This window comes from Tamandua tetradactyla, chromosome 12 (assembly GCF_023851605.1).
Source record: "Tamandua tetradactyla isolate mTamTet1 chromosome 12, mTamTet1.pri, whole genome shotgun sequence".
Taxonomy (NCBI): domain Eukaryota; kingdom Metazoa; phylum Chordata; class Mammalia; order Pilosa; family Myrmecophagidae; genus Tamandua; species Tamandua tetradactyla.
The window spans coordinates 82,584,307-82,611,468 of record NC_135338.1 but is presented as its reverse complement, the minus strand read 5'-3'; the positions used below and the strand labels follow the sequence as shown (position 1 = coordinate 82,611,468).

At 40.7% G+C, this 27,162-nt stretch overlaps 1 protein-coding gene across 1 annotated transcript in view; it reads left to right on the top strand.

Moving 5' to 3' along the window:
* The first annotated feature begins 866 nt into the window (after positions 1–866).
* Positions 867–27,162, top strand: part of TJP1 (tight junction protein 1) — a 315,639-nt gene continuing 289,343 nt past the window's right edge. The window contains 2 exon segments of the mRNA XM_077124011.1: positions 867–1,039; positions 7,603–7,735. Coding sequence (XP_076980126.1) covers positions 867–1,039; positions 7,603–7,735 — 306 coding nt within the window.

Here is a 27,162-nt window from a genome sequence, read left to right as displayed (position 1 = left end):
TTGGAAGTAATCCAAACTTAGAAAGCAGTAAGACAGCCAACGTGCAGAAGACGCTGTCTTCCTGTATAAATTATGCTAGCATAAAACAAGTACGCTTCCAATGACTCTTAAGTACTTCTCAGAAAAAGAAAACATCTTAATTCTCTATGTGTATAATGTTTAATCGTATTAAATAAATATTAGCTTTAACATTTATTTTTTTCCATCTCTTTGTACATCTGTAACCACAGGTAATAGAGTTTTTAATGATTTGCCAAAAATGTTTTTTAAATCATGGAAAAAACCCTTAATTTCGCCCCAATTGATTATGAATTGATCACCCAGTTTAAGGTCATGTCTACAGTCCGTGTAAAGCGAGGACTGCAAATATATCTTCGAAAATTCTGCTGGGATCGCTAAATGATGGTTTCAAACTATTAAGTGGTTAACATAAATTTTAAACAAAAAAAATTTTTTTTTCCGCTCTGGAAGTGGGTTGTGGGTCTTTTGGGGTATCAACGGCTAAAAACGAGCTCCCGTCGGCAGTTTGCAGCAACTGAGGCACGAAGGGGCGCAGGGCCCCGGCGGGCGGCGCGTAGGGTGGGGTGGCCCGGCCTCACCCCGCGGCTCAGGGACCGGCTGCCACGCCTGCCCGGCTCCGCTGCCCGCTCCGAGCCCCCGCCCGCTCGAGTGCGGGGGCCGGCGGGGCGCAGGGGGCGGTGCGGGCGGCGGCGGCCGCGGCAGCGAGAGTGCGGGCCACGCACGGCGGCGGGAGCGGCGGGGCACGCACGGCGGCGGGAGCGGGAGTGTTGGCCACGCACGGCGGCGGCGGCGGGAGCGGGAGCGGCTGGTGCTGTGGCGGCGGCGGATGGCCCAGAGCTGAGTCTATGCGGCGCCTGGAGGGGCTGTGTCTGCGGCGCCGGCGGCGGCGGCGGGGCCCTGCCCGCGAGCGGAGCGGGGACAAGATGAAGTACCAGAAATACCTGACGGTGCTGCAGATGGCCATCGGCGTCACCCCCTCCAACCGCGGCAGCCTCCTGCCGCTCAAGAGGAAGCTGTGGTGAGGGCGCGGCGGGCGCGGCGGGGGTCGGGGCCGGCGGGGCGCGGCGGGGCGCGGGGCGCGGCGCGGGGAGCGCAGCAGCCATTTCGGAGCCCCGGGGGCCGAGCGCCAGCCGCCTCCCGCGCGGGCATCCTCCGCCGCGACCCTTGGCTGTGCCGGGCGACACGTAGCGAGACGCGTGGCCGGGAGGGCAGCGCCGGGCTCCGTGGGGTGCGGGCCTCCCGCCGGCTCTGCTCTCTGGTCTCGTTGCTGGCTCAGAATTTCTAGCCAGGCTCTCCTGGGGACTGAAACATTTATCCCTTTAGGCGTTTACTGATATTTCTCAAAATCCACCGGCTGTTGGGTAGAAAGGAAAGGACACCCCAGTTTAAGGGCAGCGATGCACTGTGAGATTTTAATTGCATTAGGGGGGATGTTTTATCTGCATGAGTTTCAGTTCCTCCGACCTGGAAACCATTATTGAGGTAACGGGAAAATAATGCCCTTAAAGAAATATCTCTGCAAGGTCTATAGATCTGGTTTACATGGTTGGGTGTCTATGGGATCGTATACTGTAATTTACTAGCATGTAAGCCGTGTCATATGGAATTCTAGTGGCGTTCTAGGTATTCCATTGACTTGAAACTTAGGTGTATGATTCTATCACAAAAGAAATAATCAGGTAAAAGAAGTTGACTGTAGGGAGAAAAATGGTACCAACCACTGTGATAATCAGTGGTCATTTGTTTTATTATTTATAGTGGTCAAGATTAAATTGGCAATTTAATTTTAGAAGAGAAAGTGAAGCTGCTCTTAGGCATTTGAGAAAAATAATTTCTTCTGTGTAAGACAACGAATGACCCAAGATATGTTAAGACATACTGATCAGCCAAGAAACAGATGGGTTAGAAACAAAGAATGACAACAGTGGAGAAATTTGTAGATAAGGTAAAAAATATGAGTTGGGAAGCTCAGATTTCAGCTGTGCCACTTGCTGTGTGATCTTAGCAAGTTACTAAACCTTCTGGAGTATTTGTTTCTTCCTCTGTAAGATGCGAATCATATTACCGCCCTCACAGGGTTTTTATGTAGATTAACTAAGATAATGAATGCAAAGTACCTCCTATAGGGACTGGCTGAATATTAGATGCTCAGTAAATGTTAGTATCTTCTTCTCTGCTCCCCTCCCCATTTGTTAATAAAAATATTTCTTTTCTGCAAAAGATATTTTAATATGATGCACAGCAAGTGATAATACCCCAAAGAATAGGCTGGTAAAAGTTGGCAGCAGCTGAATCAAGAAATGTCTATGAAAGAAGATTTTAATAAATGAAAAATGTCACTATTATGAAGGAAGAAACAGTAACATTTGAAGATGACTTTTTAGGATTGGTGTTGTAAAGGAGAAAAAAAGAGTTTAGCAGCAAGGTCTTAACCCCTACCGTAATTTTCTCCTGAGCGCTTATCAATTCCTAATACACTACACTTATTACTTATTTTCCATCAGAATGTAAGTCACATGAGGGTAAGGCCTTTGTCTCTTTAGTTCACTGCTAAACTCCTGCAACTAGTACCCAGCACAAAATAGGTTTTCAATAAATAAATGAATTTTTAATAATGCATTCTGGGAAAGAAAGTTAAGGCATTGCGTTTTCTTGATGCTAAATTTAAAAATTAAGATTTGGGATTAATATTTCAGAAGCTTTTAGTCATGAATATTAGCAACAAATGGTCCTAAAATTAGGAATCCAAGTCTGTTTGGTTTCAAGGGAGTGCTGCTTCTGAAATGACATTCCCAAATAGAGTGTGTGAAGAGAGGACGTAAATAAAATCCAGGTATCTTTTGTACTGTAGAGATTCATGTTTGAGCCAGGCAGTGTTCCAAGGCCAGGAATAAACATCTTACTGAGAGATGGCTTGGAAAATTCAGGGCGTAGGGATTGTTGACCTTTCCCATAACTTAGAAGAGCATTTCAGAATTTCCACTTAATATTAAGTGAATTTGCAAATGTTATTCTAGTTTCTGCGGTGGCAAAGTAGAGAGCATACTGTACAAAAACTCTGGAGTGGGTGGTACTTTTAGACATAGATGTGTAATCCTTTTTTAAAAAAAGTTTGAGAATATTGTGCTGATTCACTTATCTCTTATGTTCTCTGGAGTTTTTTCTAGATAATGTTTCATTATGTTGTAGTGTTGCAACAACTGCCTGTGGAGAATCTGAGATGTAAGGCATTGTCTTGTGGCTAGACGATATGGAGGTGTGGGTTCTGATTTTGGGGGGGGGGAACCCTTAGCAGACCTTGGCAAGTCATAATCAGACCTTGGAATGCACCCAGTTTATGCCCATTTGCAAAACGTGAGGGTGTACTGTGATAATTAGTTGTGATATATATGAAGATTAAATGCTTTCTGCACTGTTTTCTCTCTTTACATTGTTGCAGTCTATATGGAAAGATTGCTACAAAGCTTATTATGTCAATGTAAGTGAGGGGTAGGGTTGAACTATCCAGTGCTTTGGCCCTCTCTTCGTCTGGTTTGGGAATTTGTGCCCATCATAACCTTTCCTTTGTACGACATCTTCTCGCCTTTCTGACTACCTGTGCAAACCCCATGAGGAGGATTGTGTTTGCAGACCAATTTCGGTGGTAACTAAAGCAGACAAGAGCCAGACCCATATCAGTGGAACCTACAGACACCCTCTTCTCTTCCTTGACCCCTTCTCTGAGAAACATAGGCAGTAGGAGTGTTTTCAGAGTTTGGTTCTAAATGATTACTATTTAGGAACCTGAAACTGAGGCCCCTTACCTCCATCTGAGGCAGGTGTGAATTTATGCACCTGCTGCTTTCTTTTGGGGACTTCTGGAATTGCCTTTGCTGAAAACCAGTAGAGCTCCAAGAACACCTTTGTGCCATTAAGTGGATGTGAGGCCCATTTTAATAGGTACTCCTGCCCATTTTGTGTGAAATGTAAAAATGTTTTTACTGTATAACTTTATTGTTGTCAAGAGTCTTGATTTTGCACCTAGTCTTTTTAGTAATATTTATACTGATCTTGGGGGGCGGGGGAAGAGGTTTTTTTTTTGTCATTCAGACTTATAATAGTATTTCTCTTGGTCATTTGATTCAGAAATTATTGAAGGCCATGCAATATTAATCATTCGTTCAAGTATCCATCCAATAATCAGAGTTTTGAAGATAATGGGAGCTGCCTGTGTGTGATCCTCTGCCAGGCTCTGTGTGTGTGTGTGTGTGTGTGTGCTTTGCCTGATTCTCTCATTTAACCTTTGAGCACGCCTATGAGGTAGGTGCTCTATTTTCCCAGTTGATAAATGAGGTCATTGACTTGCCCAGAGTCACAAGAACCAGGTTCTGTGCCAGGTGTTGGGGTTGAAAAGACAATTGAGAGGGCATTGGGAGTCTAGAAGGGGAGACCAACTGAAAACCTAGGAGCAGATTGACTGGGCAGTGCTTTCTAGAGCTTTATTTCTCCAAGGGGGATCCAGCCCACTCATGGGTCACAGAGGTCCTCCTGAGAGGCGTGAGTGTCTTTCTTTTCTTAATGAGCAAATTATAGAAAATTATACACATTATCGTTTATAAGTGTAGCTAAGGGTCATTAAATATGAACCTATTAATTGAGTTATTAAGATTTCTAAGTCTAATACTTATAAACAAAAATTAGCATTTTACTAGCATTTACTGAAGGCCCTAATTTAGTATCCTAAAAAGTCAGCTGCCCTGCTGTACTTAGCAGTGTTGCGAAGTTACTATTCTTGCACGGTTGTTTGGAGTTCCCCTCACTTGGGGAGCTATCAGCACTCATCACTGTTGTCTTGAGTTGGTTGTGGTTGTCAGTTGCTGATATTTTAAAATTACTACCTTGTAGAAGGATTCTTAAATGTTACTTTGGTTTTGTTCTTGTTTAACTGCATAGTTTTTACCATTGTGATTATTTTTGCCCGCTTCTTTGTTGTTACTGAGTTGTTTTCCATTAGAAGTTAGAAAGGAGTAAGGCAGATGAGCTTGGGAGCTGTTTGTCCTAAAGAGGTCATGTCGTCAATGGTTGTGACCAAAGCCACCAAGTGAATGAGTGAATACCTAATATTCTCTGGAAGAGTCAGGGTTTAAAGGAAGCCAGGCCTTCAAGACACAGGAAGGTTTGGAAGGCAGGGCTGGGAATGTTGGAAGGCTCAGGGTTGCAGTGCTTTGTGTGCATTTTGGACTGATGAAATTATAGATTGCTGACAGATTTAAAGGACTTTGCCAATCTGTGTCAAAGGGCCAGCAGGGACTCAAGCTGAGGTTTGTAAAGTGCAGATAAGATATGACTGGTAAATTGTGTTGCGTTTACCTCCCCCCTTGATGTCAGCCAGTGTGGGAATAGACACACAAGGAACAGTAAATGGTTACAATTTACTGGGTTATTAATAATATCTGGACAGATGCCAGATATCACCCAAATGAAGGCCTCTCTAGGAAGCTTTGCTGAAGAGGCAGCTTTGACCTGCCAGTCTGGGAGTGGGTGCCTCCTCCCTCTCTTGGAAAACAAGGGAGTAGAGAGAGTGCAGAAGTTTCCTCCCCAGCTGCTTCCTAAATGTGATCGAAAGAAATTAAGAATTAGGAAAAGAAAAACTGTTGATTTCCCTGCAGTTCAAAGGAAATTATCCAAGATGCTTATATGTCAGTTCCTCTCCCTCCCTGTCATTGGGGACTATTCTCATACATATTTGGAATAATTACCAGAGCCAGAGTCATTCAGTTCAGACTCACACCATCAGGATTGGGGGAGAGTAAAGGTACTTTCAGAAAATTCAGGGTACCTGACTGTACTTTGGGATTGAAAAAACTCATACTGCAGACTAGGCAGAACTATCCTAGGTGGGCTTTTGTACCCAAATACTGCTTACCCGAGTTGTAGCTATGCCTTTGCATTCTTATGAAGTCCAACGGAAAACTATCCAGACACACACATATGCCTCCCCAGGGCACGTATTAATTCTCAGAGACAGAAATGAAATGAAAGTGAAGCAGCCTTTGAAATTCCCCTATACCTGCAAGACTACTTCTGCTTACAGCAAACTTAATATTCTATGTTCTTATTATATCTGGATCAGTATTTATTCTGTTTTTTTAATCCCCATTCAAGAAAGGGGGCCATTGCTAGCCATATGACTTTTAGCAGTTCTTCTCTTGGCTTCACAAAGGCCTGGTCAAAGTTTTAAAGGCGCTGAAATTTCTCTGTAGGAGCCTGCTTAAGGAATGAAATAGGTCTGTATGGGTTATTATGGAAGGAGCTTCTAGCTATGTTATTAAAACTAAACAAAACAAAAAAATGAGGTGGAGGACAACATGAACAATTTGGACACTTTAATAAAAAAAATTTTGAAAGAACATAAACACATACACATAGCTAGTAATGAACATTCATCTGGGAGGTCATACAAAGACTGTTACTAAACGCTGTCCTTAGGAAAAGGGATGGGGGTTTGGGTGATGAAGGAAGAGGGAGGCTTGTACTTTTCATTTTTATGTCTTTCTGAACTCTCTGACTATTCTAAGTATCTGGATAGATTGCTTTTATTCTAAACTACAGCAATACCTAGACTAGTAATTTTGTATTTACTGTCTGAGTAATAAGTAAATCAGATGTATTTTGCTAAAAGTCCATTCTGTGTCTTTTTTAAACAAAAGGAGGCCTGTTTTATCCTTTCACAGACAATAACATTTTAAATATGAAAAATTAACAAGGTCATGAAGGTTGATACGATATATGAATGTGGAATGTGTGACAAATAGGAGATGGGATAATAAAATATGGAAACTGGTTTTCAAAACTACACTTCAAATCAGTCTTGTCACTTTATCGTCTCTGTCACCCCAAAGTCAGTTATCCACTGGGCAGGGTCCTCCTAGGATCCCAGGGCACCTTCCCTCTAGCGAATTTGTTCTGAGACTACTACTGTATTGGTACAGAAATGAGAGAATGTGTCAGGGCCATGAGTGTGCATGCTTATATGCATGAACATGTATCCTAATGTGCGCTGTATATAGGACTTAGATTATTTACTATTTCCTTTTTATTCGTGTTCTCTGGGTGCCAGAGTCATGCTGAATTAAGTGTTGATTGTCATGTTTAAATTTTAAAAAATTGTTTTCATGCTAATCAAACGCCTGCCTCATGGTACCTGCGGCTATACACAGCAATAGCTGTCTTGCACTGGGTGTGCAGGATGTGGGTTGAGCAAGTGCTCGATTTATAACTGCCCCAGAGAGGCAGATGCCCTGGGGTTACCTAGGAAACTTCAGCCTAGTCTTCATTGCTTCTTTGATTGTTACAGAGTTGACTTTTAGCAACTCTTAATGTTAACATGTTGGATCTCCATCAAAAGATTTCTGAATTATCAAGCTGCTATGAAATATTTAGAAAGGGTGTCTGGACGGATTGTATCTCCCATTGCTGTTAGCTTTTGGTTGGAAAAGGAGTGTGACATTTCTGAGCTATCCTCCAATAAATGCTTACTTCATACTTGAGAAATGTGTTCACCTAAGCCTGTCTTAAAAAAAAAATTTCCCCTTCTTTCAGGGTAACGCCATCCTCTGAAAATCCTAATGGTGCTACTTCTAGTGTCAGCCAAGGAAAACCTTCTTTAAGACGAATAAAAGGGAGATTACACAGAAGCAAAAGCCTCGATAGCATCGATTTTTGTGAACTTACTGTAAGTAGATTGTTCATTACTTTTCTCATTTTTCAAAGAAGGTGAACATTATTTTCTTAAAAATGTACAAGTGTGTATGTTAAGCGTTTTTAGTAAAAACTAGTTTATCCAACAGGTTACCGGCCAATATGCTTTCTTAGCTAGTATGCATGTAATACATTTATAATCAATAGTTCTTAATGAAGATTCTGGTTCAAAGATCAAGATAAATAAATGCCTTCTGAATTAGACCAGAACAACTGAATTAAGTTCAGTAGAGTATTAATAAAAATTTCTTTTGAAAATCCCAGATCTATATGTTAACGTAGAGCCCTAAATATCTGATTAGCCTCAAACATCCAACTCCCTGACAGAGTTACTTTAATAATAATGAGACATCTCAATTCAGTTAACAATGTTGCTTTCCTTGTAATTTAAGTGAATATCATTAGTGGTCATATTTTTCCCCCACACCAAGTGACAGGTTTTCATATGCATGTATGTTAAATTCATGCATGTTTTTGGGTGGACGCTGGTATTTTCAGGCCCCACAGTTCTTTCCCTTTAATTGTATTCTCTTAGTCTAAAGTAGTATAGTCTAGTATTGCTGTAAGAAATACTAGAACTTTCCTTGCTATAAGAACCTTTTATTCAAATTTATGTTCAATGGTAAATAATAGATTTCAGAGCACTCAGTAAATCAGGTATGTACATTTTTTCCCCTTTGAACTCTGAAAAATCCCGAATTATAAAAGTACCTAAAATCATTGGTTGTTTTAAAAAATAGTATCAAAGTATGAAAGTAAAATCTATCCTTGTTGAGGATATGACTTCTGTATCTTTTACTATAATTAATGAAAAAAAGTTCAGTAAATGAGTATACTTTATTTTTCCTCAATTATTTTATTTGAAAATAAAATTGAACCCATTTTATTAACCCAATTAATCACCTCAAGATTAATAAGGTGAAGTGTGACCCATCAGGAAACATTTAACCAGTGCCTGGAAATAGAGTAAAAAGAAAATAAATTCTTGCTCAGCAGACCTAACTATTAAAGTGACTGAAGAAAATATAAGTATTTTTGAATTACTTGTTGGAATATAATAAAGGAAATTGAAATTTTAGTAAGTTCTTTTGTATGATGTTAAACATTGTCAATAATGAAGCATAATCAGATCATTAATCTGGAGTGTCATAAAATAGGTTCACTGGTTTAAACACAATAGTTCTGGTTGAGGAAGAAGTTAAAATTTCACTGGAATATGAAAGAAAAAAAAACTTTACTTCATGTAATGTTTCCTTTAGTGTTGTAGAAATGGAAATGGGTTATTTCAGCTGTGAGGAAAAGCTGACATATGGAGTTAACATTTTATTGTATGAATATATTGAAAAATTATTGATAGTTTATTTTCTGCCTTGTTCTGTGAAGGAACTTGTCTGTGGGCAAAATTAATACATAGTCCAAGTAGGAAAAAATAACACTACCCCGAGATAATTAACTTGCAGAGTTAATTTCCTTTTCATGATCTTTCCTACTTTGTCTCAAAAGTGAAATGTCTTAGTGTCCGTGTAGAGCAGGTATTTCGACACTGGGATTTAAAGAGAGGTAAAGTTGAGGCATATATAAAAGGTTTGTTCAAGGGAGTAGCCATGTGTTCTGGGCTAATGCCTTACTCAGCTTCGTGGACTGTGTTACTGTTTTGTTAGTTTGCTACTTCTTGAAGATTGCATTGAGAGAATATGGGCTTTTGTGTACTGACAGTTCATCTGTCTTTCAGTAATGGGAATATGTTCATGAAATGTAATTACTGTGATCCATTAGAGTTTTTGCAATTTGAGTTCATTTTCTTTCTCACCCGGGTCATTGTGGTGTGCCAGCAGTTTGTGTTTTTGAAATTGTTAGATTGTTGATAGTTTTTTACAATGATTGTATGTCATTTTTATAAAATCAGTGAACTGATTTTCAAAAAATAAACATAAGAAGAGTGTAACAGCTTGGCTACTCCTTTTATGGCTAAGCTGTGGCAGGTAATAATATAATATCTAAAATAAGGAGGGACTTGTAGCATCTTTGGCATGGGACTAAAAAAGGATTTTTCCTACACTTTTTTCCTCTGTATTCTGTCTTGTTTTTTAAGAAAAGAGAATGGTAAACTTTTGAAAAAGATATGGATAAGAAAAGGGTTTGATGGGAGGTGAGAGGTATTCAGAATTGGTTCTCTGTCAATTGACTTGGCCAGAGGACAGAAGGCCAGAGTTGACTTTTTTTATATCGAGTTGACTTTATAATATAATCAAACAATATTCACAAAAGTCTAGAAAAATAATACTTGGTAAAGAGTGTGTAATAACTTTCAATCATATGAGAATATGATTGTCCCTTTAGAAAATAGTTTAACCAACATAGATTTTTCTTCATAAATATTCTTCTATTTCAAAAAAGACTGAAAACTTTTTCATATTACACAGTTTTAAAACTACAAAATTTTTTATGAAATTTGTGGTTTCATTTAACTGCTGAAGTAAATAGAAAACCTTAAAATAGAAAATTTAGGCTTAGTTCAAAATCTTCTCCCATATGTATATATCAAATTTGCATGGTCAATAGAATAACATAGTTTTTATTTTTACATTCTTTTTTTAACTATTTAAAATTTGTCTTAGTAAATTGCAATTTTTATTGCCTCTGAAAAAAACATAGCAAGTTGAGCAAGAGGTCTCTTTGCTGAGTTTCTGGGCCCTGGGTTCTGGCTGAGAAGCCTTAGGTTCCAGCTGAGACTGTTGGCATTGGCCCCACACGTGCATTCGGATTCATGTCACATTTCACTCCTGAGGGAGGTGACTGTTTCAGCTTTCTCTGTGGGGATTAAATGGGATGGGCATTCTAGTGCATTTGTGAGTCCTGTAGCATAATTGATTAGCATCCTAGCTTCCTGAGAGGCCTGGAATCAATCCTGTTTCCCTGGTTCCTTAAGACAGTGTCCCAGAGATTCTTGGTAATGTTTTCTTAGGCAATGCCTAGACTGGGTGAATCTGCTCTGAATATGTGTTTTGCCCAGAAAATCTGAAAATTTGAGCCTTTCTTCAAACTTTTAATTTATTTTTCCTTTTGGGGATAAGAGTGATATATTGGTAATCAATATGAAGGAGAAAAAAGTGGCATTTTGTCTTTATATCAAGATTATGATGTTGAAGTTCTCAGCTGTTCCATTTCACCCTGGTATCAGTGTTTGGAGCTATCAAGTGGCATTTTCACTTCTGCCCCTTCCTCCCTCTCAGATTCTAAGTGTGCAGTCAAAGAATTTCAAGTGATAATTAAAAAACTCAGCAGCTTGCCTGAAAATTTACAGCTTCTCTTGATTACACTTCCTCCCTAAAATAGGGGAATGGAGCCAGTTGGGCAAGGTTCATTCAATTAGGGGAAGCTATTCTAGAAGATAAATGTTAGAAATGTATTTACTGCTTTATGGGTGTATACCTAGGTTGCTAGTTGTTTTAATCTGCCAAAGCTGCCAGAATGCAACACACCAGAGATGGATCACCTTTTAATAAATGGGGATTTATTTAGTTGAAACTGTGTAGTTCTTCAGAGGAAAGGCAGCTGACTTTCATCTGAGATTCTCTGTTACACGGGAAGGCACACAGTGATGTCTGCTGACCTTCTTTCCTGGCTTCTGGGTTCCAAAGGCTTTTACCCGGGACAATTCCTTTCTGCATCTCCAAAAGTTTGGGCTGAGCTGCGAGTGCTGAGATGAGATATGCTGAGCTGCTTGGGCTGTGCTGCTTTGAACCTTCTTCTGACCTCTCTCTTTTAAACCTACAGCTAATTAAATTAAACATCACTCAGTGCTGAAGGTTCTCCCCTTAGCTGGTTGCAGATGTAGTCAGCCATAGATGAGTTTCACATGACTCAGGTCCACAGCAACAGAACAAGGCACCATCAACTGGCCAAGTTGACACCTGAACCTAACTACCACACTAGTTATCTTTTCCTGCCAGCAGAAAAATGCTGTAAAAAGTTTTACATCCAATAAATAGAAACAAAGATCAGCTAACAGTTTATAGTGTTATTAACTTAGCTTTGGATAAAAGAAGGATTCAATCATCACTGAGACCCATTAGGCAAAAATGATAGGTGTTTCTAAAACCTTTAGAAGAATTTTTATTAGGAGAGGAAAGATACTTGATAATGAGTTTATCTGGAATGTCACATTTTGAGCACATTTTTGGGCTAATAAGTCACATTTCACTGCTACCTGAATAATAGTAGCTCTGTTTTTTAATGATAAGCAATTTTCCACATTTGAGAAGATTCTTCTCTCTCCTAATAAAGAGTAATATCATCTCAATGCAGGCTTGCAGAAAACATATGTCAACCTAGGAAGATATTAATGATAAAAAATTTCTCCTTCTCACTCTATCCATCAGGATACTTCCTATTATGAGATTTGTAGAATGCTGAGCGGTCCCCTAGGCCTGTTTTTAAACTAATTTCCCCTTTAACTTTGACCATACATGATTTGCATTCTCCTTGACCTGTCTGGGGCACCTGGCTGGTGATTAGGGAGTTGGGCATTGAAAGGCAGAGGCACACTTCCTCCCTAAAATAGGGGAATGGAGCCAGTTGAGCACCAGCTTGCTCTGCTTCCCATCTGTGGAGGGACACTGAGCACCAGCTTGCTCTGCTTCCCATCTGTGGAGGGACACTGAGCACCAGCTTGCTCTGCTTCCCAGTCTGTGGAGGGACACTGAGCACCAGCTTGCTCTGCTTCCCATCTGTGGAGGGACACTGAGCACCAGCTTGCTCTGCCTCCCAGTCTGTGGAGGGACACTGAGCACCAGCTTGCTCTGCCTCCCAGTCTGTGGAGGGACACTGAGCACCAGCTTGCTCTGCCTCCCAGTCTGTGGAGGGACACTGAGCACCAGCTTGCTCTGCCTCCCAGTCTGTGGAGGGACACTGAGCACCAGCTTGCTCTGCTTCCCATCTGTGGAGGGATACTGAGCACCAGCTTGCTCTGCCTCCCAGTCTGTGGAGGGACACTGAGCACCAGCTTGCTCTGCTTCCCATCTGTGGAGGGATACTGAGCACCAGCTTGCTCTGCCTCCCAGTCTGTGGAGGGACACTGAGCACCAGCTTACTCTGCCTCCCAGTCTGTGGAGGGACACTGAGCACCAGCTTGCTCTGCCTCCCAGTCTGTGGAGGGACACTGAGCACCAGCTTGCTCTGCTTCCCAGTCTGTGGAGGGACACTGAGCAGCAGCTTGCTCTGCTTCCCAGGCTGTGGAGTGGGAGACTAACTTTCCTAACCCTTATTCCCACTGTGATCCCCGCCCCTCACCTTAGCAGTAGAAGACGCTGGAGGAAGTGAGGATCAGCCTGTTTAGTCCCTTCTTACTCTGCTGCTCCTCTCACCCTGAGCTAATCACAAAGCCATCTAGTCTTGAATATCTCTCCATTCACTTTTATGTTTTCTGCCATGGGCAGGTTCCCGGAATCAAACCCGGGTCTTCAGCTTGGCAGATAGTGATTCTTGCCACTGAGCCACCATTGTATCGCCATAACCCTTCTGTCTCAGTGCGGGTGCCCAGCCTCAAGGCCCCTGGAAGATCTCCTCACTGTGCCCTGGATTCTTAGTGCATGTCTCGTTCCCTGATTGTGTCACTTACTTTATCTTCAAGGGCAGGGAGCAGGTCTTTTGTATTCCCCGCAAATACTGAAAATGGCAGATTTTATCTTTGGTAAATGTTTTTTGGTTGATTGTGGCTTTACTCGTTGTTCAGTTGACTGTGGCAGTTGAGTAGAGAAAAGTTTAGATACTATTAAGTGGTAAAATTGTGGTGATTGGGAAACAAGAAGACATGTAAAATAATGTAACTCATCTACCATATAATTGGGTATAGTAACATGCTTTATCTAATTGACTTCTGTCAGGGGGAATGTTCCTGAACACTAAGAAATAAGGGGGAAAATGTTCTGAATAGCCAAAATAGATGAGGTATAGGGGTGGGGGGTGGAGGTGATGGTGGTGATGGTGGTGGTGGTACTGGAGGAGGTGGAAGTGATGGTGGTATTGGCAGTGATAGAGGAAGTAGAGGGTTGTGGTAGTAGAGAAAGTGGTGGTGGTAGAGATGGAGGTTATGACGGTGGAGGTGGTAGAGATGGTGTTGATAGAAGTGGTAGTGGTAGAGATAAGTGGAAGCAGTGGTGCTAGAGGCAGTGGAAGCCATAGAGGTGGTGGAGGTGTTGGAAGGTTATAGTTGTGAAGAATGTGGTGATGGTGGTAGGGAGGCAGAGGAGACAATGCTGGTGTTAGAGGTGGAGGTGTTGGAGGATGTGGTAGCCATATACTTGGTAGAGGAGGTCGAGATGGTGGTGGAGCCAGTGATGGTAGAGATGGTGAAGGTGGAGATGGTAGAGGTGGATGTGGTGGTAGTGGTGGCGATGTTGGAGGAGGTGGAGGTGTTGAAGGTAGATGTGATAAAAGAGATGGAGGTGGAAGTGGTGGAGGTGACGGGGTGTTAGAGGAGGTAGAGGTGTTGGTAATGGTAGAGGTGTTAGAGGAGGTGGAGATGATGGTATAGGCAGTGCTGGTGGATACTGAAGCTGGAGGGATTGGAGGTAGAGTGGTGAGGATAGTGGAGGTGTAAGCAAAGGTAGAGGTGATAGTGGAAGCAGCGGTGGTGAAGATGGTGGTAGTAGTGTACTGATTGCATTAGCTTCTGTTCTTAGAATAGTTGGCCAGGTCTTTTACATTTTATAGCAGTTAGAATGTTCCTGATTGCAAGTAAGCAAACACTGAATCTAACTAGCTAAACAGAAAGGAAATTTATTAGCTCACATACCTGAAGTCCTGAGTCAAGGTGAGGTTCACGTCCAGTCCCGTTTTCCTGTGAAACTAAGGATCTTCTTTCTTTTCTGTATAGGCTTCATCTGTAGCCTTGTCCAGTAGCAGTCTGGGCCTCACATTCATATGACAAAATCAAGAAGGTGAGGTGTCTCTTTCTATAGCTCTGTCTTTCAAGCATACAAAACCTTCCCAGGAGTCCTCAAAGCCCTTTCCGTTTGTTCCTGAGTTCCTGTACCAGCCTCTGGCCAGGTGAATGCTGGGCACCAGTCTGCTTAAGCTACTTTTTTTGACCAAGAAGAAAAGGCCAAAAATCCCAAAATAACAGATATAAGAGTGTCAAAGGTATGGTTAAATGATAACTGTTTGAAATGCCTTCAACTCACTGAATTAGCATCATTTAAAGTAAATTAAATAGAAAGGAATCTGGAGAGAGGCTGTCAAGGGCTCTTGGAGACCCAGGCTTTCCAGGTTGCCCTCTATTTATAAGCCTCTGTTCTCAGTCTTCATGCTCCTTTGGTCTCAAGATGGCTGTCTTGTCTCTGTCCTCTCCTCTTTTATTCCAGGCAAGAAGATGTAGGCAGGGTAAAGAAGATGTTCTCCTCGTAAAGCTTTGCCTTTTTATTTCAGAAGGAGTGTCTTCCCCAGGGACATTTTCCTACATCTCATTGCCGAGAACTGAGCCACATTGCCACTCATGTTCTAGGGAGGATGTAAATTGGGAGCTTTGGTAGCGCAGAGCTTCTAAGGATAAAAATGGGATTCTGCTGCTAAGGAAGAAGAAAAATGGATACTTTGTAGGTGGCTCGCAGGGTCTCTTTCACCTACGTATCCCAGTAGGTTTGAACTCACCACTGGATATAGCAGAATTTAATGCTGCAATGAAAACCGTATCATAAATAGAGTAAATTTGAATTAATATGAGGGCATTTCATGGAAGAAATATGTTTCTGAGGCCTTTGTAGATAATTCAAAATTCATATAATTGTGATATTAATTTTTCTGTTGGACTCACCAAATATGGAGGCTTATTTCTGCTCCTAGTTAATGTGGTCTGCTATGGGCCAGTAGAACATACACAGCTCGTAGCTCACTCACCCTGACAGTTTGAAATTATTCACTTCTTGATGCTTGTTCTTAATGTGGGACATTTGTATAGCTTCCAATTTGAGCACAAAGTGAGACTTATTAATATTTATATTGCATGATTTAAATTTGCGTAACTAAAATTTGCATAAAATATGACCAAATTATGTTCATTTTATGAAGGCAGGAAAGTGTACAATACATTTTTGGGAAAAAATGTAGCCAGATGGTTAAAATAGAAAAACATTTTAGTGCCTAAAGTGATATTTTCAGTTAACTGTATGAAAACTTGTCTGTCTAGAACAAATTGTTGCCCAAGTTTTCCTCTATCCAGAAAGCCTTAATTTACTGTACTGCACTACAGGATCTCTTATATTACAATTTATGTGTATTTATTGCCTCCCCAATTTCAAAGTCAGATTATGTGTCATAAAACTAGATAGCTTCATAATACAATGTAATGTTATGGATTTAGTAGAGCTCAGTGTAAATATTTGTTGAATAAATGAAGAGATGTGATTAAGTGAAAAGATGGCCTTTCCTTCAGCTAGGCTGTGAGGAAAACATTGAACATTGAAAATATAACTTGCAAAATGTACCCTGACTCACAAAACAGATGAACTGTGTCAGACTAAGCCATGATATTTGTCAAAGACCATGCTCATACTCATATAACACCTGTTCATTCAGATCCACTGTTCAAGTAAGGCCAGAAACAAAGTGGTTTCCTAGTAACCCCTCAAGTACACATGTGCTCTATAGATGAAGGTAAAGATGACTGGTCCAGCAACTTCTTCATTTACAAATTCTGACCAGTCTTTGACAAAATTGTTTACGTGTTTTGCCTTCAAGACCATATAAATACCCTCTCCTTTCAGTTGTCCTCCTCTCCCTGCCTCCATCAAGATGCTCCATGTTTCCCCTTGGAAAGCTTTCTTTTTCACTGCAGTAAGTTAATAGACTTAACTTTGTTTGACTAAAGGTGTATTCCTGGTGGTCTTTGGCTGGCAGACTTTATCAGATGTGAGTGAAGGAGAATAAAAAGATATTAGAACGAGCAATAGGGGGAAATTTTTTAGAAATTAAATCAATATTTTAAACCTTAAAGAAAAGTTGGAAGAACAATACAAAGAACTCCCATAATCCCCTCTCCCAGATTCTCAGGCTGCTCATGTTTCACAGCATTTGCTTCATTGTCCTCTCTCTGCACACAGGTGTTTTAGTGAACAATTTGAGAGCAAGCTGCAGACATGACCCCCCAACCCAGCACCCCTAAACATTCCAGTGTTTAATTCCCCCGAAACAGTGCAATCTCCATATAACCACCACCTTACTCAGAAAACAAGTCACGAAACCAGCACTGATATGATTACATTGTCCAGTCCACAGATCCCATTCGATGTTATCTAGTGTCCCAACAGTGTCTGTTTCTCTGTTCTGGTGCAGGATTCCATCCAGGAACATGCACTGCCTTTAGGTGCTGTGTCTTTTCAAGTCTCCCTGTGTGGCACAGTTCCTCAGTCTTTTCCTGTCTTTCATGTCCTGGATAGCCTTAAAGAATCCTCAGCCTGGGTCTGTCCAGTGTTTGCTCATGACCAGATTCAGGTCATGCATTCTTGGCAGGAATGCCACTGAGAGGATGCTCTGTTCCCTCACGGTGGCACTGCAGGGACAGCCATCTTGCCACTGGTACTGTTAACCAATAGCCTGGTCGTGTTGGCATCCTTTAGATTTCTTCACATTAAATTCATCGTTTCTCCTAGTCTTCCATCGATACCCTGCTTCTCATGAAACTTCTGCCTGTAGCCTTAGTCTCCATTGATGACTTTTGCCTAGATCAGCCACCTCTATCATGATTGCCAAATGGTGATGTTCTATTCCTATCATTCCTTCTATGTTTACTAGTTTGCATTGTACTGTAAAGAAAAGCTTTCTCTTCTTCACAAATATTTTCAATCATTTACTTATATTGGTATGGATTCATGGATTCCTGCCTCAGTAAATAGATTACAAATCATTAACTATCATGATTTATTTTGATATTCAAATTTTCCAAGAGTTAGCTAATGGGAGCCCCTTTTGAGCTGCCTCCTGTGCCTCTTTGACATGTCCCTGCATCCTTTAAACACTTTCTTGCTTTCTGGCACAAGATGTTCCAGTCCCACTTTTTACTTTTGTTCCCGGTCCTGGAATAAGCCATTTCTTTAAGGCATACCTCTGATTTCGTTTAGTGGAAGATCATATTTAGAGACCAAGATTTTGGTGCTTGTTGTGCTCATTGCTTGGGGTTCCAATGCTTCTAGGTATTCTCAGTAGGCAGAGAACTTAAAATGAATACAATGAGCATATGAACATATATGCATAATCATCTGTAACTATTTCTCTGCCGGTCTCTATATATACATTTAATACCCTAGACTTCTCACTGACCCTCCAATTTCAGTTCCTCACCTCCAGTTCTTTCTAGCTTCCTTCCCTTTCTGTGTTCTAGTTGTAGAAAGCTGTTTCTTACCATTTCTGTATACTTATTTATTTGCTCGGTCAGTTACTTATTTGCTGGGGATAACAAAACTCCCAGCCACGCTGATGGGTCTCCCCTCCCAGCACGTTTGCGTCCCATCCCTGCCAGGCCCCCATGTCCTTGTCACCAGTGTGCCTCCTTGTGGCTTAGGAAAATATTTAACAAGTGAAGTTTTATGTAGAGAGAAAGGAGTAGAGGAAGCTCATACCTTTCAAATAGAATGGCTTAGAGTAAGCAAGTTTGTCTTCTAGCTAAGTACATGTTGAAATTTCACTATAAAAAGAATATCGGTTGATGATACTTAGAAAATATGTGAAAGTTCTTAACTTTTTCCAAACTCTCATGGTTAACATTATTCCTCCTTATACACATATATATGTTATACACATTGTCTAATTATGCACAAGACATTTTGAGTCTAGACCTTTTGGTCCTGGGGGCATTTTGACCTTGTCCTTTATTCTTTGATCATGTACTTGGAACACCAAAAGTGAATTATTATTCCAGGACCAGGAACAAATGTAAAAAGTGAAGCGGGAACATCTTGTGCCAGAAAGCAAAGAAGTGTTTAAAGGATGCAGGGACATGTCAGAGAGGCACAGGAGGCAGCTCAAAAGGGGCTCCCATTAGCTAACTCTGGGAGAATTTGAATATCAAAATAAATCATGTTAGTTAACAGTTTGTAATCTATTTACTGAAACAGGAATCCAGAGTCCGTACCAATACAAATAAATGAATGAAAATATTTGTGAAGAAGAGAAAGCTTTTCTTTACAGTACAATGCAAACTAGTAAACACAGAAGAAATTCATAAAGTAAAGCGGGTTAGAATGTGTTCCTTACTGATCACAAGTATGTGAGAGGATTGGAATTGTATTAAAATAGAGCAACACTGGATAGTACCTTATAATAGATATTACGGGTAGATATGATCAATACAGGCCAGATTGGTAATGGCTTAAATGGCACATGGTAATATTTGATATAGTTGAAAACCTTACTGAAGAATTAAAATTAAAATTCACATTTGCCTGAAACATTTAATAAGATTTGTTTTTTAATTCAGCCTGATGAATATAATTTTCATGACAGATTTTAAATTTGTAGATTTTGACCTAGGAAAATCAGAATCAGTTAAAAAAAATAGTAGTCAGTAGAGAAAATTCACGATGACTGACGGTGTAGTTTATAAAAATTTGATGTGGATAAAAAAATTGATTGGTTTCAAATTTATTTAAGAAGGAATTTATTTCACTGAAGATAATTTCAGTAAAAGTTGAAGAAGGTAAAAAATTAGATGTAGATCAGTACACCTAAGAGAAAATTGAACAAGGAATTAAACTGGCTTCATGAAATTAAAATATTTCTCAGTGAAGTTATCAGTGTTATAATTCCAATTCAAATATTTTTATTTCTAAACATGAGGTAAAAAAATCCTTAGAACCTCCCACCTCCCCAAAAAACAAACAAACAGAAAAAGCAGATAAGAATGTTAACTAGGTCAATATTGTGATAGTAAAAATCTGGTACCTATTTCCTAGGATTTACTATTTTTGTATAAAATATATGTTGAAAAAAATATTGACGTGGTACAAGATTTTAGTATAGTATTCTCCCTTAACTCGTGTTTCACAAAGTTCCTCATGAAAAAAATTCCTTGATTTTGCTTGCTCTTCTCTATAGGGCTTAGATTCAGTTCTTGCTGGCTGGGCTGGAGCCCAGCAGCTGCCTTCCTCTCCATTTCTCCAGGTACTGCCTTCCCTAAGGCCTCTCTTTTCTTCCCGCATATCAAGGTACCAGCCCCACACCCCGGGCAAGACCAACCTCATTTTAGATTTAGCTGGGATCTACCCCACCCACCCCCATAGCTCTCACTCTCTCACACACACACACACACACACACACACACACACACACACACACACACACACACACACACACACACACACACACACACACACACACACACACACACACCATCTTCTCTGCCTTTAAAATGGCCCCAGTCTAATAGAAGAGGCAAAAATGTAAACCAACACATGCTACTACTTACAGTCGCAGACACTGTACAAGGTGCCTCTGGAGGTAATAGAGCGCTCATTTCTACCTGGTATAAAAAGAACCACTAAGGCCACCACTGAGCTGCATCTGAAAGGAGGCCTCTGTTCAGGGAAGACCCGAAGGAGGTCATTCTGGGGGAGGGGGCTGAGTAGCACCCAGAGATGGAGCTGAGAACCATCAGTGGTGTGGAAGGAAACACAAGTCGTTCTAAGCCCAAGAGGCCTGCAGAGATGCCCCAGGCTGGGGGTGATGAAGGGAGGGCCCGTGGGCTGGGTCTTGCGCCTCCCATCCTTTCCTTCAGCCAGAGCTCTGCTTTTATCAGTTCCTTTGGGGGTTGAGGGGTGGACACATACAATTCTTCATGGGGAAATAAAAGGATTCTGCTCTTAGGATCGTTTTTCCTAAGAAAGGGGGCTGATGCAAGAACCTGGCAACAACACAGTCAGGAGAGGAGCCGTCAAAGGAGGGTGATGTGTAGATCGATGTTGAAGAAGCTGAGGGGTGAAGTTTCCAGCAGGGAGGAGAATGATCCGTGGAGATGCCTGGCTTCACATAGTTGGGGGAGGACAGAGGCAACAGGGACGTGACACCAGTCAGGTCAGGAGGAGGAGAAGCTGAATTTAATCTTTTATTTTATTTATTTTTTATCTTGAAAGGATGTATAATGTAAGTTTTTCATAGAAACAAAACAAAGAGAGCCATCACTGCTTCAAAATCTACCGCACTGATGTCATGAATTTCTGACAGTTGTATCACATTTCTGACAGTTACAGCCTCCCCCACACCCCCGGGCGATGAGGAAGGCTAGTTCCAGTGAGACACTCCCTCAGGGTGCTGTGCTTCTGTGGGGAATGATCCGGGAGGCAGGAGTGGGTGCCTGTGTGGAGGGATTGGTGACCTTGACCAGAGCGGGGGCGGGGGGAGGGGGAAGGATGGGCGGGTAGTCTGGGCAGAGACAGGAGGACAGGAGCTTGAAAATATGGGAATATCAAGATGAAAATATTTTCACTTGTGCTGAGTGATGGAATTGATGGAAATAATTCCTTTTTTAAAATCTAAAATAGATCTGCTTCTCTTTTCCAGAGATAATCTTAAATTATTCCATTATTTTCCATTCAACGAATTGACTTATTTGATCTTCACATTTTTCTTGACTAGAATAAATCATCTCTGATGAACTTGAGGAATCATGTAGTGTATCTGTACACACACACACACACACACACACACAAGCACTCATTATTTGAAGTATATATAGATAATGGGTTGTATTTGTCTTGGAAACAAAAATATCTGTTCCCACTAGACTAAAATGAAAGCAGTTTAACTTATCTGGTAACTGTGGGACTTCTGAACATTGGAATGAGAAATGAGAAGTTCTAGAACATAGTGTTTTCTGTCTTTCTGACATTTTCTTTTTCAATGAAGTCCCACATTTAGTGAGGACTGACTGTGTGCCTGGCAGGGAAGAGGAGTGATGGCCACACAGTGGGGACTCCAGCTCTCTCCAGTGTGATAGGGACCGCCTGAGAAAATAAACCAATAGAGAAACAGTCATTTAATTTCCTCAGTGCTTTTACTGTTTTCTTCTTTCATCCGAAAAGTGGAAAAACAGAATGTTACAATTAATTTCCCTTCAGTTATGACTTTGTAGCTGCAGTAAGGCTCATTCCTCAGACCCAGTGTGCCCCAGAGTATCTTCTGCCTGCTCCGGCTGTCACATTCTGCTTGTCCTGGGAGCCCCACTCTGAGAGTCCTGAGTGGGCTTGGGCAGCATCTCTGTCTCCAGAGGCCATTATTAAGGTGCATGGTGTGTAGTGGGCCCACCAAATGGTGGTTTTCCTTGCCTCCTCTTGTGGCTCACCAGCATTGGAGCTAGCGGTCACCTTTGGAGACTCTGAGAGCTTGGCCCCAGGGACACTGTACAGGCTCGGGAAATGGCCAGTGGTGGTAGAACTCAGAAGATGCAGGCCCTGGTTTGGGCAGTGCATGGAAGAGGACCAGAGAGAATTCCCTGAGTGAAGCGTTCTGGAGAGACCCTGAGCAGCTCTGGGTGGGTCCCAGACCACAGAGTGTGTGGGGGGGAGAAGGGCTGGGGTGGGGGTATGGGGGAAGTGGGGGTTGTAATTTGCAGAGAGGGAATGCCGACAGCTGAAAGTGCTCAGATGCCCTGTTTGCCCCAGTACCAAAGAAAGTCGTATGCGAACTTTATATATAACTTTAACATGAAAAGGTAACAGTAATGAAGTGTGCCAGTAAAATAGAATTGTGAAAGGGAAAGACATCGTTTAAACTGGGCCTCAGCTTCCTCTCAGATCTTCTAATCCTCTGTCTGCTGAAACCACGTAGGAGCCTTCAATGAGGCACTGTCACTGACACAAGTGGTTGTTTCCATGCTCCAGCAGTTACTGGAGTATTCACGTGGTTCAAGACTCTGAGCCTGCGAAGACATAATTTTTGCTTAGTAGATTTTATCCTAAATGTTTTAATAGCCAGAGGTGGGCACAATTTGTTCCTCTAGGCAGGTTAGCCAGCTATACCAGCCACTCAGCGGCCACAGGGGGGCAGGGCATCCTAGCTTATGCAGGTTTGGCAGCCTGCTTGAGGCTGCCCTTGCAGTTTTGGTCCTTATTTGTTTTAAAACACTCCCCTTCATTCTTACACTCCACCATCATAAACGCTGCTTTAATTTATGTTAGATGGTCTTTAACATGTAAATGGAAATGGTGAAACCTTTCCAATTTGATGTTAATTTGTGCTGTTTGAGTTGCTTTAAATGATTGATCTTGAGTGTCCTGCTTAGGGCAGAGTGAAATTTTGAGTCACCTTGAATGTGATTAAAGATGATTTATATGCCAAGAACTTCAATAATTGAAGGATAACTAGGACCAGAGAGAGAACACTGGCTCTGTTTTATTATTTGGGGTGAAAAATGAAAGTGCTTCCACGCTTTCCTCAAGGGCTTTAGTAGCATCAGAAGTCAAACTCTTTTGTTATTAATTTTTAAAGCAACTTGGTTGAAAATTCTTAGTTGTGTGTTTATATTCAAAACATGAATTTGGTATTTGATCTCTTTATAGTCATATTTTGATATTTATAACATTTTAAATTACATGCGCTATAAATGTTTATTAACTTTGTTTCTGCATTTTCTCATGTACATTGAATTTTGGAGGATTTATTATAATTAGAGAATGAAAATTATAAACTAGCTTTTAAAGTATTTTACTAAAAAGTAAAAATCCCTTTTGGCCTAATTATACACTTTGAGTTACTGCGTTTTTTAAAGATAACTCATAATCACTAGTATGCCCGTACCGTTTTCATTTTGGCATGAAAATTCATCAATACTTTGAAAATTACATGATTTACTTTTTTACCATTTATATTGTTTAAATCCCTGTAATCTTTGGTTTCCACATAAAGGCGATTCTTCTTATTTATGAAGTAAAACAACCATACTGTGTGCTCTAAATTTGCAGCAGAATGTTAATTTTAAATGGATCACACTGTTTATTCTCCCCTCTCCCTTGAAAATATTGTTAATGAGATACAACAAAATTGAAAGGACGTGCAGATGCTTTGAGGCAGGGCCATTTTTAAATCCATGTTTTATTTTGTTTTGTATATGTGTGTAACACAAGATTTAGCATCCAGTAGTTCGATGTCTTTCTAGTAAAGGAGAAATGTTTTCCTGTTTACTTTCTCATAACGAAGTATATTTTGGACCAGACAAAAGAATAACCGAAGCAGAATTGCTGAATTCATTCTGTTATTTACAAAAGTGTTAAAATCCTTTAATTTCATGAGGATCATGAGATACCTTTCTTGTATTCCTCCAAATGATGATTGTGGCAAATATGTCTCACTTCATATTTTTGACTGAGTCAGTGTTGTCTGTTTTAGGTTGTAAGTGTGTTATTTGTTTTATAAATCATACGTAGGTAACTATCTAATAATAGCTTTTTGAACCTTTTACATACTGTTCTGAGGCACATTCATGAAGAATTTACTCAAGAGCCAGTTGGTTTTAGCATGCCAGTTTTTCCTAGTTCTCATTTCAGAAGGTACAATGCATAAGTTTACTGCTATTTTTTTCTTGATGTTTTCTCAGATTTGTTTTAGATCATGGAGCTCTTTAAAAACACAATTTTCAGTTCATTTATTTGGGTGGAATAAAATGATAAAGCCAAGAACTTGTCCGGTAGAAACCATTACATTCATAAGCTTAAGGATCTCCACATCATTGTTCATGATTTGGTTTCCCAATATATTAATGGGAATTATCTGATAATACTTTTTTTCCCCCTTGATTGGATAATTTCACAAATACCATACTTGGGTTGAACTGTTAAAATGAGTATAAATCTTATAGATAGTCATGTCATAGTTATATATAATTATGAAATCGAATAGTCTGTAATTGTATTATTGTTTCCTAATTACTGAAAGAGTTGTTTAGATTCCATAACTGGGTTATAACACTTATTGTAACTTAAATAGTGAATGATATGAACCACCTGTTGCAACATGAGTGTTTGCCCATAAAGTATTGAAAGATACTTTATGAGAAACTGGTTGATGATCAGTAGAAAATGAGAGGGGTCCAGGGATGAAGGGAACTAACTGGCCTTACAGCTGGGCTCCAGCAGAGCAGCCAGCGTTCCAAGGACAGAATCTGAGGAAACTTGATAAAGCCGGGTGGATCTTATCAACCAAGGATAGAGCAATATTCAATGGCAGTATTTTTATTCAGTTGCTAAGTGGGAATGATGTGAATGTGGGAATGAGAGGGTCTGTACTAGCCTCTGGGGTTGAAGTCAGGTGAGGGGTAAAGAGCTAGTTTTTCCACAGGGCATGGTTAACATATGGGTGCAGTAAGTTGGGATGTAGGGTTAGGCTGCGATCTGAGCAGATACTGACACTGCAGATTTGAAGCTAAGCCAGGGGTTGTGCAATCAAGAATTGCAGGCGTGAAGAAGAAGGCCTCAGTTTTGACAGCAAGCGGGAGGCCTGACAGCTTGTTGGCAGCCCCTCTAAATCCCAACACCAGAAGGCTGGGAACAGACCAGTGTGTTCTGTATGTAGGAGATTGTTAAACGTTTCCCGCAGAAACTTGTAATTTTTAAATATATGCCATTGTTTTTTAAAGTAAGAGGGTATTGAGTAACCTATATGCCTAGGAAAAAACTGCGAAGATAGAGCAAGAAGGAAATGGATGGAGCCAGGCTGTGCTGCTGCAGAGGTGAGGAGGGATGGATAGAATCCAAATTCAGGATTGGGGGACAGTTTTCCCAGAGAGGAGGAAATGAATAATTGTGTATAGTTTGGGGTGGGAGTTTAATTTTCTAGTTGCACATTAAGCTCACCAGTTGAGGAAGAGGAAGAAGGTGGAAAGGTAGGAATTCTAAGGAGAGGTGAAGATGTGCAATTGCTGGAGAGGGAAGAAAGATTGCCAGGCATGCCATCAGTGGAGGTCAGAATCTATGACTTTGTACCAGGGCCATTCTGGTGTGATGATGTCCAGCAGGACTGGACGTAGCAGTAAGAACTGCCACAGTTGGATTATTAGACTGCGTGCCATTAAAAATGAAGAAAGGAGAGAGACGAGGTTGTAGGTGAGAAGGTGATTGAAATCATGGCCTTTGATTGATGCTCAAGGAAGTAAATTCAGAAGAGAGCCCAAGGACTGGGGAGGCAAGCAATGGGTTTAAGGTCTCCTTGCAGAGAGAGAGAAAGTGGGGAGTTGGCAGAGCTTTATCCCAGTGTTGGAGGTGAAAGTGTCAGAGGTTTAGAAGGGAAGCAGTGGCAGCGAAGACAAGGCCTGTTCTGAGGGTGGGCTGCTAAAATGGATTAGGGATCAGGCTCATCCCAGGACTGGTAAAGGCAGGAATTTGGTGGTGGGGAATGAAGTGGGTATTATCTTAAGCAGTATAATGCGTATAAGCTGCCCGCAAATGTTATGAAGAGAGAAAGGGAGAGAGAAAGGAGGTAAGGAAGGAAGAAAATAAAGAAAGGGTAAAGGTAGGAAAATGTTAATTAAGCTGGTGGATCTGGGTGTTGGAAGTATGTTAGAATTCTTTTTTATGGGGATTGTATTATTTTGCAATTGTCCTGCAGGTGTGAAATTACTCCAAAATAAAAGTTGAAAGAAAAAAAAAAGGAAAGGGAAAAAGCAAGTAGATTGTGGGCTGCTAAAATGACCTAGGAGATCTGTAGGGATACTGTGAGTCTGAAAACAAAGATCAGAGGGTTCATATGAGGAAATAGAAGAAACACCTGTGGAGTATGGACCAACGTGGTGTAGTAATTTCTTTCTGACACTTTCCAGATTCTACTGAGAGAGTAATAATTCTTTTTCCCTCCAGTGGAATTGATTTGATATTACCTAAAATACGTCCACACTTCCCTTATTTATTTTAGTCTGCTGTAAGATAGCAGCTATTTCAGAAACTGAAATTGTTGAGCATTTTGTAAATCCATGGTCAAATGATAATCTTGGGAGCCTTCTTTCCTCAAATCCCCTTTTCACACACTGCTCATAAAGAAGCCAATTGTTTTTGCGGTAGTGTATATTTGTATTTGAAGTTGAAATCCACTTTAGAAATTCCACAATATTTTAGTTGTAGGTTTATTTAAACACATATACATACATGTAATGAGTAAACTTTTTTTTTTTACTACTCATAAATTTTAGATCTTTGTAAGGAGTATGTAAGGAGGCAGTACACATTCTTGTTTCTCCAGTTTGCTGGGTTTACGACACAAGGAAGCATATATCCGTGTTTCAACTTGGCATCATTATCAAGGTGAGGCTGACTTCTGAAAGACATGAAGAGGAGTGTGGAATTCGGATGTGGAAGGGGTTGGGAACATCACTTAAATTTATGCCATTGTTTTTTTAAAGTAGGAGAGTATTGAGTAACCTTATGTACC